Source organism: Schistocerca americana, chromosome 3 (assembly GCF_021461395.2).
Source record: "Schistocerca americana isolate TAMUIC-IGC-003095 chromosome 3, iqSchAmer2.1, whole genome shotgun sequence".
NCBI classification, from domain to species: domain Eukaryota; kingdom Metazoa; phylum Arthropoda; class Insecta; order Orthoptera; family Acrididae; genus Schistocerca; species Schistocerca americana.
Genome location: NC_060121.1, coordinates 150,426,640 through 150,453,473, shown reverse-complemented (window position 1 = coordinate 150,453,473; position 26,834 = coordinate 150,426,640). Strand labels below are relative to the sequence as shown.

The 26,834-nt window shown below is 38.7% G+C and overlaps 1 protein-coding gene across 1 annotated transcript in view; it reads right to left on the bottom strand.

Annotated features, from left to right (window-relative positions):
• Positions 1–26,834, bottom strand: part of LOC124605103 (hemocytin) — a 569,639-nt gene that overhangs the window by 413,630 nt on the left and 129,175 nt on the right. Inside the window, exons 14-15 of the mRNA XM_047136554.1 lie at positions 16,194–16,359; positions 604–844 (exon numbers count right to left, since the gene is read on the bottom strand). Coding sequence (XP_046992510.1) covers positions 604–844; positions 16,194–16,359 — 407 coding nt within the window. The remainder of the gene's footprint in view (positions 1–603; positions 845–16,193; positions 16,360–26,834) is intronic.

Here is a 26,834-nt window from a genome sequence, read left to right as displayed (position 1 = left end):
AAATTGAGAACATACTTGAGTTTGTAGGCCACAAAAGGGTTCTCTACCAACCAACCACACTGAAGTACAGAGAAATAGCAGCAGAGTTCCCACGAACACATGTGTAAAACAATGTGTAACTTGGAGGTTCCAGAATTTGTAGTTTCCTTAACAGCTCAACAAGGCAGTTAAAAAAGTGTAACAGTTACGTAAATGATTTGCAACTAGTGTAAGAAATGCAAGCTTCCCAGTAGTCTATCTCAAAAAGGACACTAGGTGATAGGAAAAAGAAGAGTCAAAAGCAATACTGCATTTATTATGATGATTCCTCTTTTAAATTTTCCTCTTTCAGTGCTGACAATAATAAAGAGTAATTCTTAAACAAATGATTTGCAACTGGTGTAAGGAACAAATGCCACCCTTTTGTTTAATTTTTCCTCTTTCAGTGCAAATAATATCTACATGTTTCCAAAGAAAACTGTCTCCACTACATATACAGGAATGGCATGGTTGAAATGACTTTCTGTTAGCAGTTGATAAGAACTGAAAACCTTGGTCTTTTGTGTTGATAATTTTAACTCCTGTAAAGCTAGCTGAAAATGGAATGCCCTACTGCAGACTTACCATGTGTTACAATCACGGGGCACTGTTTCTCCTGGCTTGTAAGAACGGCCCCTAAGCTGGCAGGGGCACTGCTCAGGTGGGACACATGATCCCTGGTGAAGCAGTGTGCCTGGGGGGCAGTAGCAGCCTTCCTCACACACTTCTTGTGTTGTCAGCGATCTGTTAGCAGCCACAGAGCCACATGTCACCTGGTATGACAAGCCACAAGGCAGGTACACCATGCCATTGCTGCATCTCATTGCTGAAAAAGTCATATCAGTACGTTAGTTAAATTAGCTGGTTGGCTGTGGAAAGATTATTTGTCCTCTTCCTACACTGACAAAATAAATGTAAGTACATCAGTAGAAAAATCTGGAATGTGCTCTTGTCTAAACTATTTTTGTTCTGCTGGATTGATAGAAAATTCATACTGTAAATAGTTGTTTAAATATAGGTGTTACAACTATTACAATATAAAACTGAATGAAATGTGCAAGAGTTCACTGTAGCTGTATTTATTTAAGTTGATTAGAGGCTCACACAAGCGGTTTGACAACTTTTAAGTTGCGTCTTCTGGTGTATATAAATGCTATGTCATATGATACAGGGAGCAGTTAAAAAACGCTGCAGAGTAACAGTTGGTGAGACTAGGCAAAGTTCTCAGCCCTCCTCAATTGATAAAAACCATCACTAATAGTGAATGTCACGGCTGTGTTAAAATCACAAACTGTCATCACTTTACCAATTAAAATATGTTCCTGTCGGTGTATGACAAGCAACAGGCAGTGCTTGGCACAGCCCGAGACGAGCATATTTTCATTGGTAAAGTGATGAGAGTTCATTATTTTAACCTAGACATGATGTTCTGCATTGATGACAGTTTTAATCAATTGAGGAGGCCTGAGAACTTTGTCAAATGTTACTCTGCGGCATTCTGCAACTACTCTCTATATCATATGACATAGCATTTATATACACCAGAAGATGCAACTTAAAAGTTGTCAAACTGGTTGCGTGCGTCTCTAATCAACTTGAATAAATACAGCTGCAGTGGACTATTGCACATTTCATTCAGTTTTATATTTTAATAGTTTTAACACCTATGTTTAAAAAACTATTTACAGGATGAATTTTCAATCAGTATTGTATAACTATTTTAGCCGTGGTTGGCTCAGTTTTAAAATTATCTTTATTTTCATTCTATTGTCTGATGCACAGGAAGTGAGAGCAGTTGGTTTTTCTTCAAGTTTTGTAAGCAAATATGAGTTAAGAACGTGATTTTATGAGATAGGAAGAAATTAATAAGACAACAAAGAAAGGTGGTGACAGTCTGATCTCTAAGTAATGAGAATTTGCCATGAGACAATTGATTCATTAGCCTTTTTACTTGTTATGAGAAATAATGAACATAGTAATTACAATAACAACCATAGCAATAATGTAATGATCATCATCAGTACTGCATTCATTGTGAGTTAAATATCTGTCTGGCTTTCATCTGCAATCTAGGGAGTGTCATAATCAAATAGGAAATCAAACACAAGATTTAAATGAGAATAACAGTGTATGTGGAGGATGCCTTCACAAAGCCACACTTTAGAGATGATGCAATGTGGGATGCAATGTAGCATACGTCTTACCAAATGGTCTTAATAATATGTCTGAGGGGCAAATGTATGTGTGATCCAGGAGCAGTGTTTTGTCATAGGTCTTGGGTTTGAAGCCAATGACTGCTTAAATTTTGAATAAAAATTATCAGCAACAGTGGCAAAAAACTTCTGGTATAAGGTGTCACCCTAGTTATACCAATGGCAAAGAGGGCATATGAGTGGACAGAGTTTCAGGGCAACCTCTTTCCTTTGAGGTGGGAAACTTCCAAAAATGTGGAAGAGCAATTATCAACAGTATGAGAATGCAGAAAGCAACGGAAAGACCTGCATTAAAGATACACAATGTGTATCCAGAGAACATGCAACCCATAATTGAAAAAGTGTCATGAGATTCCTCCACTGGCAAAATATTCTGCATTACTCCCCCATTTATATTTTCAAGAGTGGACTGCCATGTGGGAGGCAACTATGAGAAAGAGATTAGATAATCAGTGAAAGGGTAACACATTGCAAGTCAAAATGTGGAATGTCAGAAGTTTGAACATGGTAGGGAAAGTTTCCAGAATGAGATTTTCACTCTGCAGCGGAGTGTGCGCTGATATGAAACTTCCTGGCAGATTAAAACTGTGTGCCCGACCGAGACTCGAACTTGGAACCTTTGCCTTTCGCGGGCAAGTGCTCTACCATCTGAGCCACCGAAGCACGACTCACGCCCGGTACTCACAGCTTTACTTCTGCCAGTATCTCGTCTCCTACCTTCCAAACTTTACAGAAGCTCTTCTGCGAACCTTGCAGAACTAGCACTCCTGAAAGAAAGGATATAGTGGAGACATGGCTTAGCCACAGCCTGGGGGATGTTTCCAGAATGAGATTTTCACTCTGCTGTGAGTACCGGGCATGAGTCGTGCTTCGGCAGCTCAGATGGTAGAGCACTTGCCCGCGAAAGGCAAAGGTCCCGAGTTCGAGTCTCGGTCAGGCACACAGTTTTAATCTGCCAGGAAGTTTCATATCAGCGCACACTCCGCTGCAGAGTGAAAATCTCATTCTGGAAACATCCCCCAGGCTGTGGCTAAGCCATGTCTCCGCTATATCCTTTCTTTCAGGAGTGCTAGTTCTGCAAGGTTCGCAGAAGAGCTTCTGTAAAGTTTGGAAGGTAGGAGACGAGATACTGGCAGAAGTAAAGCTGTGAGTACCGGGCGTGAGTCGTGCTTTGGTAGCTCAGATGGTATAGCACTTGCCCGCGAAAGGCAAAGGTCCCAAGTTCGAGTCTCGGTCGGGCACACAGTTTTAATCTGCCAGGAAGTTTCATGGTAGGGAAACTAGAAAATCTGAAAACAGAAATGCAATGGCTCTGTCTGGATATAGTGGGGGTCAGTGAAGTGAAATGGAAAGAAGATAATTATTTCTGGTCAGACAGGATAATATCTAAGGCAGCAGAAAACACATTTAATGGGAGTAGGATTTGTTGTATATAGGAAATTAGGTCAGATAGTTAGTTACTGTAAACAGTTTAGAAATAGGGTTCTTCTCATCAGAATCGACAGCAAACCAATGTCAGCGACAGTAGTTCACATATACAGGTCAATGCCACAATCTGAAGATAAAGAGATAAAGTACATGAGGAGGACACTGAATGGATAATTAAGAATACAGTGGAAATTATAATCTAAACATCATGGAGTAGTAGAACATGGTTGTAGGGGACAGAATAGAAGAAAGAGTTATTGGAGAATAAGAGCTTGGTAGTAGGCATGAGAGAGGAGAAAGACTAATTGAGTTCTGCATTAAATTTCAGTTGGTAATAGTGAAAACATTGTTCAGAAATTACAAGAGAAGATGGTGTACACAGAAAAGGCCTGGAGATTTGGGAAGATTTCAGATAAGTTACATCATGGACAGACAGAGATTCTGGAAACAGATATTGGATTATAAGGCACATCCAGAAGCAGATATAGACTCAGATCACAATTTAATAATGATGAGTAGGCTTAAATTTAAGAGACTCATGTGGATAAATCACTGAGGAAAAAAGTGGGATTCTGAAATACTGAGGAACAATGAAATGGGCACATCCAGAAGTAGATATAGACTCAGATCACAATTTAATAATGATGAGTAGGTTTAAATTTAATAAGAGACTCATGTGGATAAATCACTGAGGAAAAAAGTGGGATACTGAAATACTGAGGAACAATGAAATGTGTTTGAAATTCTCTGCAGTTACAGGTACTGTGACAATGTATACGACAATAAGCAATTCAGTTGAAGAAGAATGGACGTCTCTGAAATGGGCAACCACAGAAGTGCACAATGAAAAGATTGAGACACATTAAGCTTTAGAACAAAGCCTTCATCAGAAAAGAAAATCACAACACACGCATACACACAAGCAAGCACACTTCACACACATATGACTGCCATCACTGGCTGCTCAGAACTGACTGAAACTTGTCAAACAGGAGCATATATCCATTGTGGAATGGGGAAAGAGAAGGGAAAGTAGGATACATGTGGGGGACAAGGAAACTGTGCCAGGTGATGAAGTGTGTTGACACTAGAGGCGGCAGACAAGGCACCTGGCGCAGTTTCGGAAGGCTGTGGGATAGGGAGGAAAGGGGGAAAAAAGGGAGTAGAAAGTAGAGGATCAGAGGAGGGGAAAACATCAGTGGGTGCATTGGCAGAGAGCAGTGCACAATGATGATGAGGGGACTTGAGTTGGGAGAAGGTGTTAGGATAGAGGGCGTGGAATGTTGATATTCCAATCTAGACTTTACATTGTTTAATTACAGAAGCTGAGCAGACAAACATAGGTACAAGGAAGGTAACAGCGAAAATCTTGGGTAACGGGAGAAATACTTCAATTGTTTGATGAAAAAATAAAATACAAAAACATTCAGGGAATTTCAGAAATATATAAATATAAGTCACTTATCGGATCAGAGCGTGGAATGTCAGATCACTTAATCGGGCAGGTAGGTTAGAAAATTTAAAAAGGGAAATGGATAGGTTAAAGTTAGATATAGTGGGAATTAGTGAAGTTCGGTGGCAGGAGGAACAAGACTTCTGGTCAGGTGACTACAGGGTTATAAACACAAAATCAAATAGGGGTAATGCAGGAATAGGTTTAATAGTGAATAGGAAAATAGGAAAGTGGGTAAGCTACTACAATCAGCATAGCGAATGCATTATTGTGGCCAAGATAGATAAGAAGCCCACGCCAACCACAGTAGTACAAGTTTATATGCCAACTAGCTCTGCAGATGACGAACAAATTGAAGAAATGTATGATGAAATAAAAGAAATTGTTCAGATAGTGAAGGGAGACAAGAATTTAATAGTCATGGGTGACTGGAATTCAGCAGTAGGAAAATGGAGAGAAGGAAGCGTAGTAGGTGAATATGGATTGGGGGTAAGAAATGAAAGAGGAAGCCGCCTGGTAGAATTTTGCACAGAGCACAACTTAATCATAGCTAACACTTGGTTCAAGAATCATAAAAGAAGGTTGTATACATGGAAGAAGCCTGGAGATACTGACAGGTTTCAGATAGATTATATAATGGTAAGACAGAGATTTAGGAACCAGGTTTTAACTTGTAAGACATTTCCAGGGGCAGATGTGGACTCTGGCCACAATCTATTGGTTATGGCCGTAGATTAAAACTGAAGAAACTGCAAAAAGATGGGAATTTAAAGAGATGGGACCTGGATAAACTGACTAAACCAGAGGTTGTTCAGAGTTTCAGGGAGGGCATAAGGGAAAAATTGACAGGAATGGGGGAAAGAAATACAGTAGAAGAACAATGGCTAGCTTTGAGGGATGAAGTAGTCAAGGCAGCAGAGGATCAATTAGGTAAAAAGACGAGAGCTAGTAGAAATCCTTGGGTAACAGAAGATATATTGAATTTAACTGATGAAGGGAAAAAATATAAAAATGCAGTAAATGAAGCAGGCAAAAAGGAATACAAACATCTCAAAAATTAAATCCACAGGAAGTGCAAAATGGCCAAGCAGGGATGGCTAGAGGACAAATGTAAGGATGCAGAGACATCTCACTAGGGGTAAGATAGATACTGCCTACAGGAAAATTAAAGAGACCTTTGGAGATAGGAGAACCACTTGTATGAACATCAAGAGCTCAGATGGAAATCCAGTTCTAAGCAAAGAAGGGAAATCAGAAAGATGGGAGGAGTATATAGAGGGTCTATACAAGGGCGATGTTCTTCAGGACAATATTATGGAAATGGAAGAGGATGTAGATGAAGATGAAATGGGAGATACGATACTGCGTGAAGAGTTTGACAGAACACTGAAAGACCTGAGTCGAAACAAGGCCCCCGGAGTAGACAACATTCCATTGGAACTACTGATGGCTTTGGGAGAGCCAGTCCTGACAAAACTCTACCATCTGGTGGGCAAGATGTATGAGACAGGCGAAATACCCTCAGACTTCAAGAAGAATATAATAATTCCAATCCCAAAGAAAGCAGGTGTTGACAGATGTGAAAATTACTGAACAATCAGTTCAATAAGCCATAGCTGCAAAATACTAACACGAATTCTTTATAGACGAATGGAAAAACTGGTAGAAGCCGACCTCGGGGAAGATCAGTTTGGATTCCGTAGAAATACTGGAACACGTGAGGCAATACTGACTGTACGACTTATCTTAGAAGAAAGATTAAGGAAAGGCAAACCAACGTTTCTAGCATTTGTAGACTTAGAGAAAGCTTTTGACAATGTTGACTGGAATACTCTCTTTCAAATTCTAAAGGTGGCAGGGGTAAAATACAGGGAGGGAAAGGCTATTTACAATTTGTACAGGAACCAGATGGCAGTTATAAGAGTCGAGGGGCATGAAAGGGAAGCAGTGGTTAGGAAGGGAGTAAGACAGGGTTGTAGCCTCTCCCTGATGTTATTCAATCTGTATATTGAGCAAGCAGTAAAGGAAACAAAAGAAAAATTCGAAGTAGGTATTAAAATCCATGGAGAAGAAATAAAAACTTTGAGGTCCGCCGATGACATTGTAATTCTGTCAGAGACAGCAAAGGACTTGGAAGAGCAGTTGAACGGAATGGACAGTGTCTTGAAAGGAAGATATAAGATTAACATCAACAAAAGCAAAACGAGGATAATGGAATGTAGTCAAATTAAGTTGGGTGATGCTGAGGGAATTAGATTGGGAAATAAGACACTTAAAGTAGTAAAGGAGTTTTGCTATTTGGGGAGTAAAATAACTGACGATGGTCGAAGCAGAGAAGATATAAAATGTAGACTGGCAATGGCAAGGAAAGCGTTTCTGAAGAAGATAAATTTGTTAACATCGAGTATAGATTTCAGTGTCAGGAAGTCACATCTGAAAGTATTTGTATGGAGTGTAGCTATGTGTAGAAGTGAAACATGGACGATAAATAGTTTGGACAAGGAGTGAATAGAAGCTTTCGAAATGTGGTGCTACAAAAGAATTCTGAAGATTAGATGGGTAGATCACATATCTAATGAGGAAGTATTGAATAGGATTGGAGAGAAGACAAGTTTGTGGCACAACTTGACTAGAAGAAGGGATCGGTTGGTAGGACATGTTCTGAGACATCAAGGGATCACCAATTCAGTATTGGGGGCAGCGTGGAGGGTAAAAATCATAGAGGGAGACCAAGAGATGAATAAACTAAGCAGATTTAGAAGGATGTAGGTTGCGGTAGGTACTGGGAGATGAAGAAGCTTGCAAAGGATAGAGTAGCATGGAGAGCTGCATCGAACCAGTCTCAGGACTGAAGACCACAACAACAACAAGTCACTTATGAATGAAATAAATAGGAAGTGTGAGGAAACTGAGGTGAAATGGCTGCATCAAAGAGGTGAAGAAATAAAAAAAGAAATGGTCATCAGAAGCACTGATTCAGAATACAGAAAAATTAACACAATCTTCACTGAAACTAACAGCAAGGACATCAACATTAAGAGTGCAACAGGAATTTCACTGCTACACACAGAGAAGGGAACAGAGAGAACAGAGTGGACAGGTGGAAAGATTATACTGGAGGCCACTAAAGTGGGCAGACTTATCTGATAATGTAATTGAGCAAAAAATGGAAGTTGGTATGGAAGACACAGGGCAAGTGCAGCCAAGATTTTGGCTCATGGGCCAGGCTTGGGCCAGAGTGTCCAGAGTTTCGCACTCAAGTTGCCACGTAATCGTGACATAATTTAGTTACATAATCATAAAAAGGTCTTTCACACAAATATGTTGATTAAAATGCTGTAGAATTTTTGCAACCTCATTATGGAGAGTCTACATGAGGAAAGCAATGTAGATGTCCAAGACAGTTTTAATGTAAAAATATTTGTCATTAAAACTGGAATTACCTTCCAGGTCAGTCAGTTACATTTGCACATGCACGGGGGCACTGTAAATTGAAATGGCAAATGGTCTCAAGAACAGCCTGAAAACCGATGCCAGATTGACAGTGTCCTTAAAACCTTTATAAAACAATTCTTGTAATTGTTTCAAGGCCACAATGAATTTTTAGAACCAAGTGTTTTCTTTAATGCCAGTGAGCTTAAGGAACTGGGCTGTCTTTCTCAGAATCTGTCCCTTGTACATCTACATGGACACACTGCAAAACACTTCACAATACTTCTCTATTATTCCACTCATGAATGGCCCAAAAAAAAAAAAAAAAAAAAAAAAAAAAAAAAAAAAAAAAAAAAAAAAAAAAAAAAAAAAAAAAAAACCCACCTATATCTTTCGGTGCGAGCTCTGATCTCTCTTATTTTATTATGATGTTCATTTCTCTCTATGCAGGTTGCCGTCAACAAAATATTTTCACATTCAGAAGACAGAGTTGGTGATATGGTGACTGAAATTTTGTGAGAAGATTCTGACGCAATGAAAAATGCCTTTGTTTTAATAGTGACCATACCAAATCCTGTATCATGTCCATGATGCTCTCTCCCCTATTTTGCGATAATACAAAACATACTGCTCTTCTTTCTCAATGTACTCCATTAATCTTATCTGCAAAGGATCCCAGATCATGCAGCAGTACTCCAAGAGAGTGTAGGCAGTCTCTTCAGTAGACCTGTTACATTTTCTAAGTGTTCTGCCAATAAAACATAGTCTTTGGTTTGCCTTCCCAACTACATTTTTTATGTGAATAGACTGATTTATTGTGTAACCAAAGTTCAACGGATTCCTTTTAGCACTCGTGTGGATGGGATGACTTCATATTTTTCATTATTTAGAATCAACTGCCAGAAATCTTTCCTAAATCGTTTTGCAATTTGTTTTGATCTTCCCTCAGACATCTGCTCAGATTATCTCTTAAATCATTTATATAGATAAGGAATAGCAGAGGGCCAATAACATTACCTTGGGGAATGCCAGAAATCATTTCTGTTTTACTTGATGACTTCTATCAATTGCTACAAACTATGACCTCTCTGACAGGAAATTATGAATCCAGTCACATAACTGCAATGATATCCCATAAGCACGCAATTTCACCACACACCGCTTGTGTGGTACAGTGTCTAAAGCCTTTTGGAGATCTAGAAATACAGAATCGACCTGAAATCCCTTGTCAATAGCACTTAACACTTTGTGTACGTAAAGAGCTGGTTGTGTTTCACAAGAAGGATGCTTTCTAAATCAGTGTTGACTGTGTATCAATAGACTGTTCTCTTTGAGGTAATTAATAATGTTTAAACACAATATAAGTGTGCCTACTCAGTATGATTTTATCATCATGAGCAACAAAACTGGCAGTCTATGAGTCGGAGCATGGAATGTTAGATCCCTTGATCTGGTAGGTATGCTACAGAATTTAAAAAGGGGTTATGCATAGATTTATGTTAGAAATAGTAGGAAAAACAGGGCTTCTGGTTACAGTCATATATACAAAATTAAATCGAGGTAATGCAGGAATGGGATTTAATAACAAATAGGGAAACAGGAATATAGGTAGTCTGCTATGAACAGCATGGTGAACACATTATCACAGCCAGCATCCACCACGATAGGACAAGTTTACATGCAAACTAGCTCTGGAGATGATAAAGAGATTGAAAGAATGTAAGATAAGATAAAAGAAATTATTCAGATAATTAAGGGAGACAAAAATTTAATTGTGATGAGAGAGTGGGATTCAAAAGGAAGAATACTGTTAGAACATGGATGGGGAGGGATTTGGGGGGGGGGGGGGGGGGGGGGGGAATGAAAGACAATGATGCCTGGTAGAATTTTGAACATAGCAAAATTTAATCAGTGTTACTTGTAATAACTGGTTTAAAAATAATAAAAGAAGGTTTTATATGTGGAAGAGACTGGAGACACAAGAAGGACTCAAATAGATTACATAATGGTAAGGTAGAGCTTTTAAAATCAGATTTTGAACCGAAAAATATTTCCAGTGGCAGATGTGGATTCTGATCATGGCAGATGTGGACTCTGATCATAATTTACTGGTTATGTACTGCAGCGTAAAACTGGATAAATTGGAGAAAGGGAATGAATTAAGGAGATGGAACCTGAATAACTTGGAAAAAATAGAGATTATTGAGTTTCGAAAGGATTAGGCACCAATTGGCTGAAACAGGGGTAAACAAAGCAATAGAAGACAAATGAGTAGCATTGGGAGATGAAACAGTGAAGGCAGCACACGAGTAAATAGGCAAAATGATAAAGCCCAGTCAAAATCCTTGGAAAACGCATCAACGATAATCACAAATAAGAGACTCCCTTTTCATATTATCTTCGTGCAAATACCATTTTATTTGTTTTAGAGTACTTATTGACTGGTTAAATTGCATATAGTGCTGAAGCTTCCTGGTACATTAAAACTGTGTGCCAGACTGAGACTCGAACTCAGGACCTTTACCTTTCAAGGGCTAGTGCTCTACCATCTGAGCTACCCAAGCATGACTCACACACTGTCCTCACAGCTTTATTCTGCCAGTACCTCGTCTCCTACCTTCCAAACTTTACAGAAGCTCTCTTGTGAACCTTAATCTGCCAGGAAGTTTCATATCAGCACACACTCCGCTGCAGAGTGAAAATCTCATTCTGGAAACATCCCCCAGGCTGTGTCTAAGCCATGTCTCTGCAATATCCTTTCTTTCAGGAGTGCTAGTTCTGCAAGGTTCGCAGGAGAGCTTCTGTAAAGTTTGCAAGGTAGGAGACGAGATACTGGAAGAAGTAAAGCTGTGAGGACAGGGTGTGTGTGAGTCATGCTTGGGTAGCTCAGATGATAGAGCACTTGCCCTTGAATGGTAATGGTCCCGAGTTCGAGTTTCGGTCCAGCACACAGTTTTAATCTGCCATGAAGTTTCATATCAGTGCACACTCTGCTGCAGAGTGAAAAGCTCATTCTGCATATAGCGCTGTTGTAGATAATAATCATGACTACTGTGGTTGTCCATTATCTCTGTCTGTTGTTTTCTTAATGAATATATTTTCTGAAACGACAAAAGTATTTGTCATGATTGCCTTGATGTGTAATTTACTTATTGCTACTATGGTCTAATGAGCTTACTATAATTGAATTTTGTTCAAAATTATGAGCATGGAAATGTATACATAAGGACATATCATAAATTCATGATTATTATTTCAACATTTGGTTGATTTTTTAAGATGTTTTTTCTTCATTCCCACAACTACCCTAACCCAAACAACTACACTTATTCCAAATACTGTCATTATTTACAACTATAAAGCTGTGAAAGTTTTGCTCTGGTCCCCTGCATTTACCCCATGATATTGCAATGCTCGGTAAAGAATTTTGTTCAAAAATATGTGGATGGAAATGTGTATACAAGGATGTATGATAAATTCATGATTATTGTTTCATGTCATTTAGTACGTTTTTAAGGATGTTTTCTCTTCATTCCCACAACTACCCTTATCCCAATGACTACAATTATTCCAAATACTGTCAGTATTTAAAACTACAAAAGTGTGAAAGCTCCATACAGGTCCCCTGGTTGAATGTGATTGACAAATGGAGAAAACATAAAAATGTAGCAAATGGACCATGTGAGAAATTCAGGGATGTAGAAACATGCATAACTAAGGGAAAGGTACGTGCTGCGTATAGGGAAATTAAACAGGACTTTGGAGAACAGAGAAACAGCTACACGAATATCACAAGCTCAAATGGCAGGCCAATACTAAGCAAAGCAGGAAAAGCTGAAAGATGGAAGTAATATATAGAAAGGGGAAACAAACTAAAATGGAATGTTATAGAAATGCAAGAGAAAGTAGATGAGGATGAGACAGGGGAAATGTTACTGCAAGAGAGCACTGAGAGGGCTCAGTCAAAACAAGATTCCTGGAGTATACAACATTCCCTCAGAAATACTGAGATCTTTGGAGAGCCAGCATGACAAAACTGTTCCACATGGTGAGCAAGATACAGGGTGTTTCAAAAATGACCGGTATATTTGAAATGGCAATAAAAACTAAACGAGCAGCGATAGAAATACACCGTTTGTTGCAATATGCTTGGGACAACAGTACTTTTCCACGCGGACAAACTTTCGAAATCACAGTAGTTACAATTTTCAACAACAGATGGCGCTGCAAGTGATGTGAAAGATATAGAAGACAACGCAGTCTGTGGGTGCGCCATTCTGTACGTCGTCTTTCTGCTGTAAGCGTGTGCTGTTCACAACATGCAAGTGTGCTGTGGACAACATGGTTTATTCCTTAGAACAGAGGATTTTTCTGGTGTTGGAATTCCACTGCCTAGAACACAGTGTTGTTGCAACAAGACGAAGTTTTCAATGGAGGTTTAATGTTACCAAAGGACCAAAAAGCGATACAATAAAGGATCTGTTTGAAAAATTTCAATGGACTGGGAACGTGACGGATGAACGTGCTGGAAAGGTAGGGCGACCGCGTATGGCAACCACAGAGGGCAACGCGCAGCTAGTGCAGCAGGTGATCCAACAGTGGCCTCGGGTTTCCGTTCGCCGTGTTGCAGCTGCGGTCCAAATGACGCCAACGTCCACGTATCGTCTCATGTGCCAGAATTTACACCTCTATCCATACAAAATTCAAATGCGGCAATCCCTCAGCGCCACTACCATTGCTGCACGAGAGACATTCGCTAACGATATAGTGCACAGGATTGATGACGGCGATATGCATGTGGGCAGCATTTGGTTTACTGACAAAGCTTATTTTTACCTGGACGGCTTTGTCAATAAACAGAACCGGCGCATATGGGGAACCGAAAAGCCCCATGTTGCAGTCCCATCGTCCCTGCATCCTCAAAAAGTACTGGTCTGGGCCGCCATTTCTTCGAAAGGAATCATTGGCCCATTTTTCAGATCCGAAACGATTACTGCATCTCACTATCTGGACATTCTTCATGAATTTGTGGCGGTACAAACTGCCTTAGACGACACTGCGAACACCTCGTGGTTTATGCAAGATGGTGCCCGGCCACATCGCACGGCCGACGTCTTTAATTTCCTGAATGAATATTTCGATGATCGTGTGATTGCTTTGGGCTATCCGAAACATACAGGAGGCGGCGTGGATTGGCCTCCCTATTCGCCAGACATGAACCCCTGTGACTTCTTTCTGTGGGGACATGTGAAAGACCAGGTGTACCGCCAGAATCCAGAAACAATAGAACAGCTGAACCAGTACATCTCATCTGCATGTGAAGCCATTCCGCCAGACACGTTGTCAAAGGTTTCGGGTAATTTCATTCAGAGACTACGCCATATTATTGCTACGCGTGGTGGATATGTGGAAAATATCGTACTATAGAGTTTCTCAGACCGCAGCGCCATCTGTTGTTGACAATTGTAACTACTGTAATTTCGAAAGTTTGTCTGCCTGAAAATGTACTGTTGTCCCAAGCATATTGCAACAAACGGTGTATGTCTATCGCTGCTCGTTTAGTTTGTATTGCCGTTTCAAATATACCGGTCATTTTTGAAACACCCTGTATATGAGACATGCAAAATATACTCGGGTTGTAAGAATGTTATAATTCCAATTCCTGAGAAGGAAAGTGTGACTATTACAAACTATCAGTTTAATAAGCTATGGTTGGCAAAAATTATTTACAGAAGAATGAAGAAAATGGTAGATGCAAGGTTGGGCAAAGATCAGTTTGGGCTCTGAAGAAATGCATGCAAATGCGAGATAATATTAACACTCAAATTTTTCTCAGATGAAAAGTTAGAGAAATCCAAACCTTTGTTTATAACATTTGTAGATTTAGAGAAAAGTTTTTTACACAAATTGTAAAGAAACAAAACTGCAGTTATAAGAGACAAAGGATATGAAATGGAAGGAGGGGTTGAGAAGGAAACAAAAACTTTAAGATTAACCAGTGACGTTGTAGTTCTGTCAGAGAGACAGCAAAGGACCTGTAAAAAAAAAAAAAAAAAAAAAAAAAAAAAAAAAAAAAAAAAAAAAAAAAAAAAAAAAAAAAAAAAAAAGAGAGAGAGAGAGAAGAAGAAGAAGGAAATATGAAATGAAGTCAAATTAAGTCAGGTAATGCTGAAGGTATTAGACTAGGAAATGAGATACTAAAAGTAGTAGATGAGTTTTGCTATTTGAGCAGAAAAATAACCAACGACAGCCAAAGTAGAGAGGCTATAAAATACAGATTGGCTATAGCACAAAAAGCATTTCTGAATAAGACAATATTGTGAAAAGGGGATTGATTGCTACTCACCATATAGTGGAGATGCTGAGTCACACACAGGCACAACAAAAAGACTGCTAAACTCGCACATACATGTGTGTATGAGTGCATTTGTGTAAACCCTTATGTGTGTGTGTGTGTGTGTGTGTGTGTGTGTGTGTGTGTGTGTGTGTGTGTGAGTGTTTTCTAAATCAGAGGCAGCCCTTCTGGCCTAAAGCTTACTTCTTTATAAGTTGTTTTGTTGTACCTGTCTGCGACTCAGCGTCTCCACTATGTGGTGAGTAGCAATTTATCCTTTTCATAAGACTGTCATTATTCCATCCCGAAAAAGAGTAATTTGTTAACATTGAACATAAATTTTAGTGTTATGAAGTCTTTATTGGAGATATTTGTCTTGAATACAGTCCTGTATGGAAGTGAAACATGGGTTATAGGCAGTTCCGACAAGAAGAAAATATAAGATTTTGAAACGTGATGCTACAGAAGAATGCTGGAGATTAGTTGGGTAGCTCTTGTAACTAATGACGAGGTACCGAATAAAAATAGGGGAAAAAGAAATTTATGGCATGTGACTAAAAGAAGTGATCAACTGATAGGACCCATCCTGAGGCACCAAGGAGTCATCAGTGTGGAAATGGAAGGAGTGTGGGATGTTAAAACTGTAGACAGAAACCAAGAGATGAATACAGTAAGCAGGTTCAAAAGGATGTATGTTGCAGCAGTTATAAAGAAATGATGAGGCTTGCACAGGATGCAGTTGCATGGAGAGCTGCATCAAACCAGTCTTTGGACTGAAGATCATAACAACAACTACCACAACAACATATCTAATCCACATACAGTAATTTATAGTGTTAACAACTGAAGCAATTCAATTACAATAACTTCTGCAGAACTACAATTAGTCTAAAGATAACTATAAAAATCAACTCTAACAGTACATTGGTGCATGCAAACTGCATTTATAGAACATGATAATGTAAGGTCAGCATGTATAAAACTATAACATTATTTTAGTTAAAACTTCTGTGCTGAGAGGCTGTGATTGATAAACAAAACCATTTAATAAAGTTTCATTTCCAGCTGCAGGAGACATCCTTGGAGGTAAAACAGCAGTTACCTCCTTAGATGTCTCCCACGGTAAGAGATGAAATATTGTAGAATAGTTTTATATATTAAACATTCTCTCTCATCCTGGAAGTTTTAACTGAAATAGACATTGACCATGAAAGCCTACACTGTATGGTTATGACTTTATTCTTACAATAAGTTATATTGTCTGAAATGCCGGAATAAAAGTTATTTAACAATTTCTGACAGGTTCTTTACTTACGACACATTTCATGATCTCTCCAGTTCTGCACAGAGTTGATGCCACGGCGAATACACTCTCTGACAAAGATTGCCAGTGATTCACAAGCACATTTCCATGGCTCTTCAGATTTACAAGAGCAATAATCCCATCGGCATGCTTCATAATATTGCTGAGCATCCAAAACCTACACAAAAGTGGAAACAATTACAGCCTTCTGTTACAGCTTGCTCAGTACACAATATCATAAATTTGCAGTTACATTTACAATCTTTTAGGATTGAAAATGCATTGAGGTCAGTAGACATTTTCAGCTAAAGTGCTTTCAACATTGTTATTACCCCACCCATATCTAAGAAAAATTAAACTGACTGGAACTACTGGCAGCTGAGAATAAACAATTTGAGTTTTCAGTTTTCTGAATTTATACCTGTATCATACACACAGATGTACTGACACTTGCAGTTTAGTAGCATAAAGTTAAATACAGATAGCAGGAGTAAATTGAGATGATAAAAAACTTCATATTTCCAATGAAGTGAGTACCAAAATGAAACTCTGTGACAGAATAAAGACATGCATTACACAGAGATTTATACATTTCTGTCTTTATCATTCAGATCATCCTGATTATGTCTCATGAACTGAGCAAAAACTTGATTTTTCTAGAAACTCTCTCTCACTTCCCAAACTCAACAGTAGCTCTCCTGTAAACATTCCTGGGATAGAAACATAAAGGATATAATGAAATGGCATAGCTATAGCATCTAGGTTGTTTCCAGAATGAACTGTCCAGGCATTTTGATTATCTTCATTCTGCTTTACATCCTCTCTCTGATGGGCACTAGCCTGGCACAGAATGCAATATAATCTTAGTGTTATTAGAAATATGGAACTACAAGGGAAAAAAGAAGATGTAATTCAATGTGTGTAGCCAAATAAACAAGAGCCAGGTAAAAATTTAGCTGCAAAGAGAGAAAATGGTTTTAAAATGTTATTAATATTCACCAATAAAAATGTTTCAGTAGTTAATATGTGTTTTTGACAACTGCTATCTAGTAATACCAAACAAGGCTTTAACATCATTTACACACAAAAATTCTATAAAATGAGAAGAACAAACTAATCCTACATCACTTATTTTCGTAGATATGATGGAAGTGTACAATAGTAAACTAGTAAACAAAATGGAACTGAAGAAATCTAATGTTAAGGTATGCTTTTGCTAATTTTCTACTAAAAAGGATTTAATATAACATTATCAGGAAACAAGAAATAAGCTCTAACATAAATACTTTTATTCAAGAATTGTTTTAAGATTACCATTATTTACAATCTGCTTTTATAGTACAGACTACAGAATATCATACCTTTTCCAAACAATTGCAAATGAGCTACAGCTGTCTCTGTTTTCACATATAAATGATACACTTTATCACACATCTTTAGAGGTTAAGACAATTTTAAAGACTTTTTAGTAGAATCTGTAGTGATAGTTGTCCCTTAAGCCATAACCGACCATTATAACCTCTGTATGTTATCATATAAGTAGTATGTGGTTTATATAGTAGAATACAGATTGCTATTTTTAGCACTCCCCCACATAACAGATTTCTTAACTTTAACCTTTTCCTGCATTCCTAGTTTTGATAAATTTTATAAATAATAAATAGACAAGATTTATACTTACTGAAGTTACGAAGTCTGTTTGTCATTGGACTTTCAAAACTCTGACTGAAAATTCTGGCTTATAACAAGCACTTTCCCGCAAAAGGCAAAGGTCCTAAGTTTGAGTCTCTCTCCGACACAGTTTTAATCTGCCAGGAAGTTTCAAAACCAGTGCACACTCCACTGCAGAGTGAAAATTTCATTCTGGAAACATCCCCCAGGCTGTGGTTAAGCCATGTCTCCACAATATCCTTTCTTCCAGTAGTGCTAGTCCTGCAAGTTTTGCAGGAGAACTTCTGTGAAGTTGGGAAGGTAGGAAATGAGGTATTGGCGGAAGTGAAATTGCGAGGATGGGTCATGAGTCGTGCTTGGGTAGCTCAGTTGGTAGAACACTTGCCCGCGAAAGGCAAAGGTCCCGAGTTCAAGTCTTGGTCTGGCACACAGTTTTAATCTGCCACGAAGTTTCATCAACACACTATATTTGAACCCCATAACAATGCATGTTTTCTTTTTCATTAAATAAATGTTAATTTCAATCTACAAAAGTCATTTTGTATAAAAATGTTCTAAACCTGCATACTTTCAACGCAACAGCTGCAAGCATAGATGGTCTGCACTTTAAGCATTTCCACATCTGTAACGTCCTCCAGTTCTCATCCCAACTAATTAGCACACATTTCAACCAATCAAACAGCCACCAGATGGAAGTTAGTATGCTTTTTGTAAATACAATTGCTAAATATTTCAAAAATGATTGCAATGACAACATAAACAGCTGTTTATACAGCCACACTTCCTTCAACTACCAAACTGACAATTTCTTGATGCCTCAGGATATGTTCTGTCAAATAATCCCTTCTTTTAGTCAAGTTGTGCCAAAATTTTCTTTTCTCCCCAATTTGATTCGGTACGTCTTCATTAGTTGTGTGATCTACCTATCTAATCTTTAATATCATATTTCAAAAGATTTTTATTGTCTTCTCGTCATCCATATTTCACTTCTTTATGAGGCTAAACACCACAGAAATACTTTGAGAAAAGACTTCCTAACATTCAGTTTTATATTTGATGTTAACAATGTTTTTCTGTTTCGAAAGTACTTTGCTTGCTACTGTGTCTGCATTTTATATCCTCTCTGCTTCAGCCACTGTCACTTACTCTGCTGTCCAGATAACAAAACTAATTTAGTACTATATAAGAAACTATCATCCTAGATTGCGGTAATGAAACCAACCTTCACCTAGGTTTCAGCCCAAATAATTGAGCCTTCTTCAGAAGATATATGTGAATCTATAATTTGTCTAAGAGGGCATGGTCTAGAAATAAAACTAACACAGCCTGAGTAGGTGTAGTCACATTTTAAAAATGCGGCACATATATTTTAACATGTTTCTTTGGAATTGGAATTATTAGATTCTCCTTGAAGTCCTTGGTTATTTCATGTGTCACACATATCCTGCATATCAGGTGGAATAGTTTTGTCATGCTTGCCTCTCGTAACAATCTCACTAATCCTGCAGCAATGTCATCTACTCCAGGGGACAACTCATGTCTTTCAGTGCTCTGTCAAATTCTTCTCACAGTCATACGTCCCATCTCATCTTCATCTACACCCTATTCCCTTTCTATAACATTGTTTTCAAATTTGTTTCCCTTGTAGAATTTCTATAAATTCACACTTTTCAGTCTTCCCTTTGTTTAATACTGGCTTGCCAACTGAGCTCTTAATATTCATATTGGTTCTTTACTTTTCTCCAAAGGTCTCTCTAATTTTATCATAGGTAGCTTCTATCTTCCCCACAAATGTGCATGCTCCTACAGCCTTGCATTTTTCCTCTAACAATACCTGCTTTGGTATTTTGAACTTCCTGCCACTCTGGTTTTTTAGATGTCCATATTCCCTCTTTCCCACTTTCCCAGCTGCAGTTTTATATTTTCTTCTTTCACCAGTTGGGTACAATATCTCTTGTGTCATCCAAAGGTTTCAACTTGGCTTTGTCTTTTTGCCTATTTGATCCTTTGCTGGCTTCATTGATGCAATTATCAAAGTTGTGCACTTATCTTCTGTTGCACTGTTTTCCCCTGTTTAAGTCTGTAATTAACTTATGCTTTGTTTGAAAATCACAGTAACCTCTTGTTCTTACAATTTACACATCTGCTGTTTTTGTAATTTCCTACTCTTTTACAATTTCTTCCAATTTAATTTGCAGTTCATAACCAATAAATGATGATCAGATTGCACGTTTGCCCCAGAAAGTGTTGTGCTGTTCAAAATCCCAATTTCAAAATCTCTGTCCTACTATTACGCAAGCCATTGGAAACCTGGTGTTTTCACACCTATTTCATGTATACCACTTTCTATCATTATTCTTAAACCAAATGGTAAATTGTGCTCTGTACAACATTCTACCAGGTGGCTTCCCCTTCCACTCCTTTACCCTACTCCACATACTTCTACTATTTCCCCTTCTCTTACTATTTATTCTTCACTGTCATATTTAATTTTTTTACTTTGTTCATAATATCATTTCACTTTTCCTCATTTTTTTCTTCTCTTTACATTCATGCATGAGGGTTGTTCAGGAAATAAATGTATCGTGACCACAACAGGATGTGTTTTATGTTTTTTTTAGGATTGGCAACACTGACTGACAGAAGGGGATTCCATGACCAGAGAAATCATCACAGGAAGGAAGTAGGAAATAAATTCACACTGTAGTATCCAGTTGCATGAAAGATATCAGTAAGAAATCACAAGTGTGAGCCATGTGGTGTGATCCACTTCCTGCTCACAGAAGGAATAACAGCTACTGAAATTTTTTCATGAATCAAAATGGTTTATGGTGAAGGTGTTATGAACAGGAAGAGTGTGTTTGAGTGGTGTACGGAATTTAGTGGAGGCAGAACAAATGTTCATGATGAGCAGAGGAGTGCAAGACTTTCCATTTTGACTGATGGGTTGGTTAAAAAAAAATCTAGGAATCTATTTGTGAAGACCATCAGCTGACACTGGATGAAATTTCTGTGATGTTTCCACAACTCTCCAGAACTCTCTTATACAAGATACTCAGTGAAATGCTGGGATAACTTAAAGTGAGTGCAAGATTGGTCCCCAAACAGCTCACACAGCAGAACAAGAAAAATCAGGTCAATAGAACCCATGAACTTCTTGAGCAACTTGAATTGGAAGGTGAGGATCTTCTGAGCTCTACTGTGACTAGAGATGAAACATGGATAGCTCATTACAGGCCTGAGACAAAAAGACAGTCATCACAGTGGTGTCACACCAATTCCCCATCTGTGAAAAAATTTGAAACCACAGTTTCAGACAAAAAGGCATGGCCTTGCCCGTTTTGGGACCAAAAAAGGCATCAATTTGGTCAGATTACTTCCTCACAAAGCAGATCATCAATGCACAGTATTATTGTGAGAGCCTAAAAATGTCAAAAGGAGCATTTGAAACAAATGGAGGAGAATGCTGATGAGAGGAGAGTGCTTGCAGCACACCTGTCCCCACACAGCCTTAGCCTCCAAGGCACACTTGGACTCATTTGGTTGGGATGTTTTGAACCACACCCCTAGTCCCCTGACATATTATCATCTTTTCACTTCTCTGAAGACAAACATGAATCAAATCAAATTTCAAGCAATGAACACATGCAGAAAGAGGTTCTGAAGCGGGGAAAGGAACTGGTGGGAGAGTTCTCCGAGGAGAACACAAACAGGCTTATCCTACAGCTCACAACATGCATTTCAGAGTTGTTGCTACTCATCATTACATCTTGGCATACACATTCCAACCTCCTGTAGTTTATATCATGTCATTCAGCTAATATTTTTTGTCCGCAAAAGATGGTTTTGAACATGTGATGTGAGTGTGGGCTTACTGATGAAAAAATGCTACACCTCTTACAGGAGTCTAATGTCGAATCAAAAATTGACTTCACTGCTGAAGGTGAGGATTTTGTATCAGAGAAAAGTGAAGATGATGATGAAGATTTTGTGAAAGAGTAGGGATTAATGGAGGAGGATTCACATGCTAATCTACATCAATCCTTACCTCATCTATCACAACTGGCCTGGCTGAATGCCTCAACAAAGATGGTCATTATGGATGGAACTGAGTGGGAGACTGTCAATTTTTCATCTTCAATAAGGAGGTCAGCTGTGAACATTCTTAAGGACAGAGGAGGTATTACTACTTACACTCATCAACAAGTAGATGACTCTGTCATCAGTGTTTTCTGTCTTATTTTTGACAAAGCAATTCTATGTTGCTTGAAAAAATGCACAGAATGAAATGCTCACAAAGCATTAAAAAACAGGGATTGGAATATGTAACTTGAGAAACTAGAAAGACTGATAGCCATCATCAATTCTCAGGGCAGTATTTGTACAAAAGTCATGGCTGTGGATTATCTTTGGTAGCATTCTTGGGGCTTACTTTCATCAAGGATGTTATGCCAAGTGACAAGATTTCAGAACTAGTCATTACATCCATTACCGATTGTTACAATTTACAGTTCTTAGTGCTCTGACAACTTAGTGATAAAAATACTTTGTCATCTTGGCTCCCTAGAGCTGACATGGAAGAAATTGTACCACTTAGAGTTAACACTGTAGCTCAGCTGGAAAGTAAACAGTACTGTTGAATGGTAGCAGCTTTAGCGTTGAGTATTTGTCAAATATGAGAGACAATTCAATTCAGACTAGTAATGGATTCAGGAAAACTGCAGTTTAAATATAACAGATGTTCACAAAAAAAACCAAGGTACATGGTATACATTCCCATGGTTGGCAGCACAACAAAATTTGCTGCCTGCTTACCGCTACACTCCCCAAATTCATCCTAGTGTTCAGCAAGATGATACCACTGTTCCTCCTATATCACTTCCAAATTATTCAAAATTATTCTGGGCATGACCTCAATTAGCAAAGCTTCATCTGTAAATGTGAGACAAGCCCTATATTAATCTATTACACAACAAAAGCAAACAACAAAATGTCCAGGATGCAACAACAACAATATGAAAACATGGACGAACCACAGACCTAGCTGTTGGTGGGTGGCTTGCGTGTCTCAGCGATACAGATAGCCATAACGTAGATGCAACCACAATGGATGGGTATTTATTGAGAGGCCAGACAAATTTGTAGTTTCTCAGGAGAGGCAGTAGTGTTTTCACTACTTTCAGGAGCAACTGTCTGGATGACTGACTGATTTGGCCTTGTAATATCAACCAAATGGCCTTGCTGTTATGGTACTGTAAATGGCTGAAAGCAAGGGAAACTACAGCCATAGATGGCATCCTCTAGGGTAAAATATTCTAGAGGTAAAATAGTCCCCCATTTGTATCTCCTGGAATGGCTACTCAGGAGGATGTCGTCATCAGCAGAAATAAAATTGGGAGTTGGAATGTGGAATGTTAAATCTCTCAACTGAGCAGGAAGGTTAGAATCATAAAAAAGGTTAAATATAGTGGTAATTAGTGAAATTCAGTGGCAGTAGGAACAGCACTTTTGGTCAGATGAATACAGGGATATAAATACAAAATCAAGTTGGTATAATGCAGGAGCAGGTTTAATGATGAATAAGAAAGTAGGAATGTGGGTGGACTACACTGAACAGCATAGTGAATACATTGTCATAGCCAAGAAAGACATATCGCTCACAACCACCACTATAATACAAGTTTATATGCCGATTAGCCCTGCAGACGATGAAGAGACTGAAGAAATGTATGAGGAGATAAAAGAAATTATTCACATAGTTAAGGGGGGAAATATTTAAATATGATGGTGGACTGGAATACAATAGTAGCAAAAGAAAGAGAAGGCAAAACAGTAGGTGAATGTGGACCGGGGGAAGGAAAAGAAAGAGAAAGCTACCTGATAGAATTTTGCACAGAGCATAATTTAATAATCACTAACATTTGCTTTGAGAATCATGAAAGAAGGTTGTATATGTGGAAGAGACCTGGATCCACTTGAAGGTTTGAGACTGATTGTATAGTGGTAAGACAGAGATTTTAAATTTTAAGACATTTCCAGTGGCAGGCTGGTTATGAACTGTATTTTAAAAGTGAAGAAATTGCAAAATGGTAGGAAATTAAGGAGATGGAACCTGGATAAGTTGAAAGAATGAGATGTTGCTGAGAGATTCAGAGGGAGCAGTAGACAACAATTTGTTAGAAAAGGGGAAAGGAATACACTAGAAGATGAATGGGTAGCTTTGAGAGATGAAATAGTGAAGGCAGCAAAGGAGCAAATATGCAAAAAGACAAGTCGTAGTAGGAATCCTTAGATATCAGAAGAAGTATTGAATTTAACTGATGAACAGAGAAAATATAAAAATGTAGCAAATGAAGCAGGTGAAAGAAAATAAAAATGTCTAGAAAATGAGATTGACAGGAAGTGCAAAATGGCTATGCAGGAATGGCCAGAGGACAAATGTAAGGATTTAGATGTATGTTTCACTAGGAGAAATGTAGATACCATTTACAGGAAAATTAAAGGGGCCTTTGGAGAAAAGAGAAGCAATTGTATGAATATGAAGAGCTTCGATGGAAACCAGTACTAAGCAAAGAATGGAAAGGTGGAAGGAGTATATAGTGGTATAGTAGATCTTTATGAGGGAGATGAACTTGAAGGCAATATTATACAAAGGGAAGAAAATTTAGATGATGAGATGGGAAATATGTTGGTGCAAGAAGAATATGACAGAGCACTGAAAGACCTGAGTCAAAACAAGGTGCCTGGAGTAGACAGGTGATTGAGAAGGGAGTGAAACAAGGTTGTAGTCTATCCCTGATCTTAATCAGTCTGTATGTTGAGCAAGCAGTGAAGGAACCAAAGAAAAATTTGGAGTAGGAATTAAAGTTCAGGAATAAGAAAGAAACATTTTGTGGTTCACAGACGACGTTGTAATTCTGTCACAGCAAAGGACATGGAAAGAGCAGTTGAATGGAATGGACAGTGTCTTGAAAGGAGGATATATGAGGGCCGTTCAGAAAGTAACCTCCGGTTGATTTAAAAAAATACACCAAGTTAAATAAAAATATTTTAATATATACATCTTACAACTACATCTTGAAAGGAGGATATATGAGGGCCGTTCAGAAAGTAACCTCCGGTTGATTTAAAAAAATACACCAAGTTAAATAAAAATATTTTAATATATACATCTTACAACTACATCTTTGCACTATTTTTCTACATAGTCTCCATAGTGATTGAGGCACTTATTGTATCTCTTCACAAGCTTTGAAATTCCTTCTGCATAAAAATCACCCGCTTGTGCCTGGAGCCAGCCTGTGACCGCATCTTTGAGCTCTTCGTCGTCATCAAACCGCTGTGACCCGAGCTATTTCTTCAAATGCATGAAGAGGTGATAATCACTTGGCGCCAGGTCTGGGCTGTAAGGTGGATGGTTGATAATGTCCCACTTGAAGGACTCAAGAAGGGCCGTTGTTCTGCGAGCAGAGTGAGGACGGGCGTTATCGTGCAAAAAAATGATACCGGAAGTCAGCATACCACGGCGTTTGTTCTGTATAGCCCGTCGTAACTTTTTTATTGTTTCACAGTACATGTCTTGATTAATGGTCGTACCACGTTCCATGAATTCAACCAACAACACCCCTTTGGCATCCCAAAACACCGTTGCCATCAGTTTTCTGGCAGAAAAATCTTGCGAGGCTTTTCTTGGTTTGGTAGGCGAATTTGAATGTGCCCACATCTTTGATTGTTCTTTTGTCTCAGGGTTCACGTACTTAATCCAGGTTTCGTCACCGGTCACAATTCTGTTTAACAATGGTTCTCCTTCGTCCTCATAACGTGACAGAAAGTCTAATGCAGAGGCCATTCTTTGAGTTTTGTGGTGGTCAGTAAGAATTTTGGACACCCATCGTGCACAGAACTTACGGTAACCCAATCTTGCTGTCACTATCTCGTACAAGAGAGTCTTAGAAATCTGTGGAAAACCAGTAGACAACTCCGACATTGAGAAACGTCGATTTTCACGGACTTTTGTATCAACTGTCTGAACGAGTTCGTCAGTCACCAATGATAGTCTACCACTCCTCTCTTCATCATGAACGTTTTCTCGTCCACTTTTAAATAAACGTACCCATTCACGGACAACTTCTTCACTCATAACTCTTGGTCCGTACACGGCACAAAGCTCACGATGAATAGCTGCTGCAGAATATCCTTTGGCTGTAAAAAACCTTATGACAGCACGCACTTCACATTTGGCGGGGTTTTCTATTGCAGCACACATTTCAAACTGCCACAAAAACTAAACTAGCGCAGGTACGACGTTCACTCGACCACGGCTTGATGCCGACTGACCTGTTGAGTGCGTGAACGCACAGATGGCGTCGCTACTCCCCCCACAACCCGCACTGTGACCAATCAGAGGTTACTTTCTGAACCGCCCTCGTATGATGAACATCAACAAAAGCAAAACAAGAATAAAGGAATTTAGTTCACTCAAATCAGGTGATGCTAAGGAAATCAGATTAGAAAATGAGACACTAAAAGTAGTAGAGGAGTTTTGCTGTTTGAGCAGCAAAATAACATGACGGCCAAAGTAGAGAAGATATAAAATGTAGACTGGCTGTGGCACGAAAAGTGTTTCTGAAGAAGAGAAATTTCTTAACCCTGAATATGGATTTAAGTGTTAGGAACTCTTCTGGAGTGTAGCAATTTATGGAAGTGAAACATGGATGATAGACAGTTTAGACAAGAAGAGAATAGAGGCTTTCAAAATGTGGTGTTGCAGAAGAATGCAGAAAACTATGCGAGTAGGTCACATAGCTAATGAGGTACTGAATAGAATGAGGGAGACAAGAAATTTGTGACACAACTTGACTAAGGAAGGAATCGGTTGATAGGACACATATTGAGAAATCGAGGGATCACCAAATTAGTCCTGGGTGAAAGAGTGTGTGTGTGTGTGTGTGTGTGTGTGTGTGTGTGTGTGTGTGTGTGTGT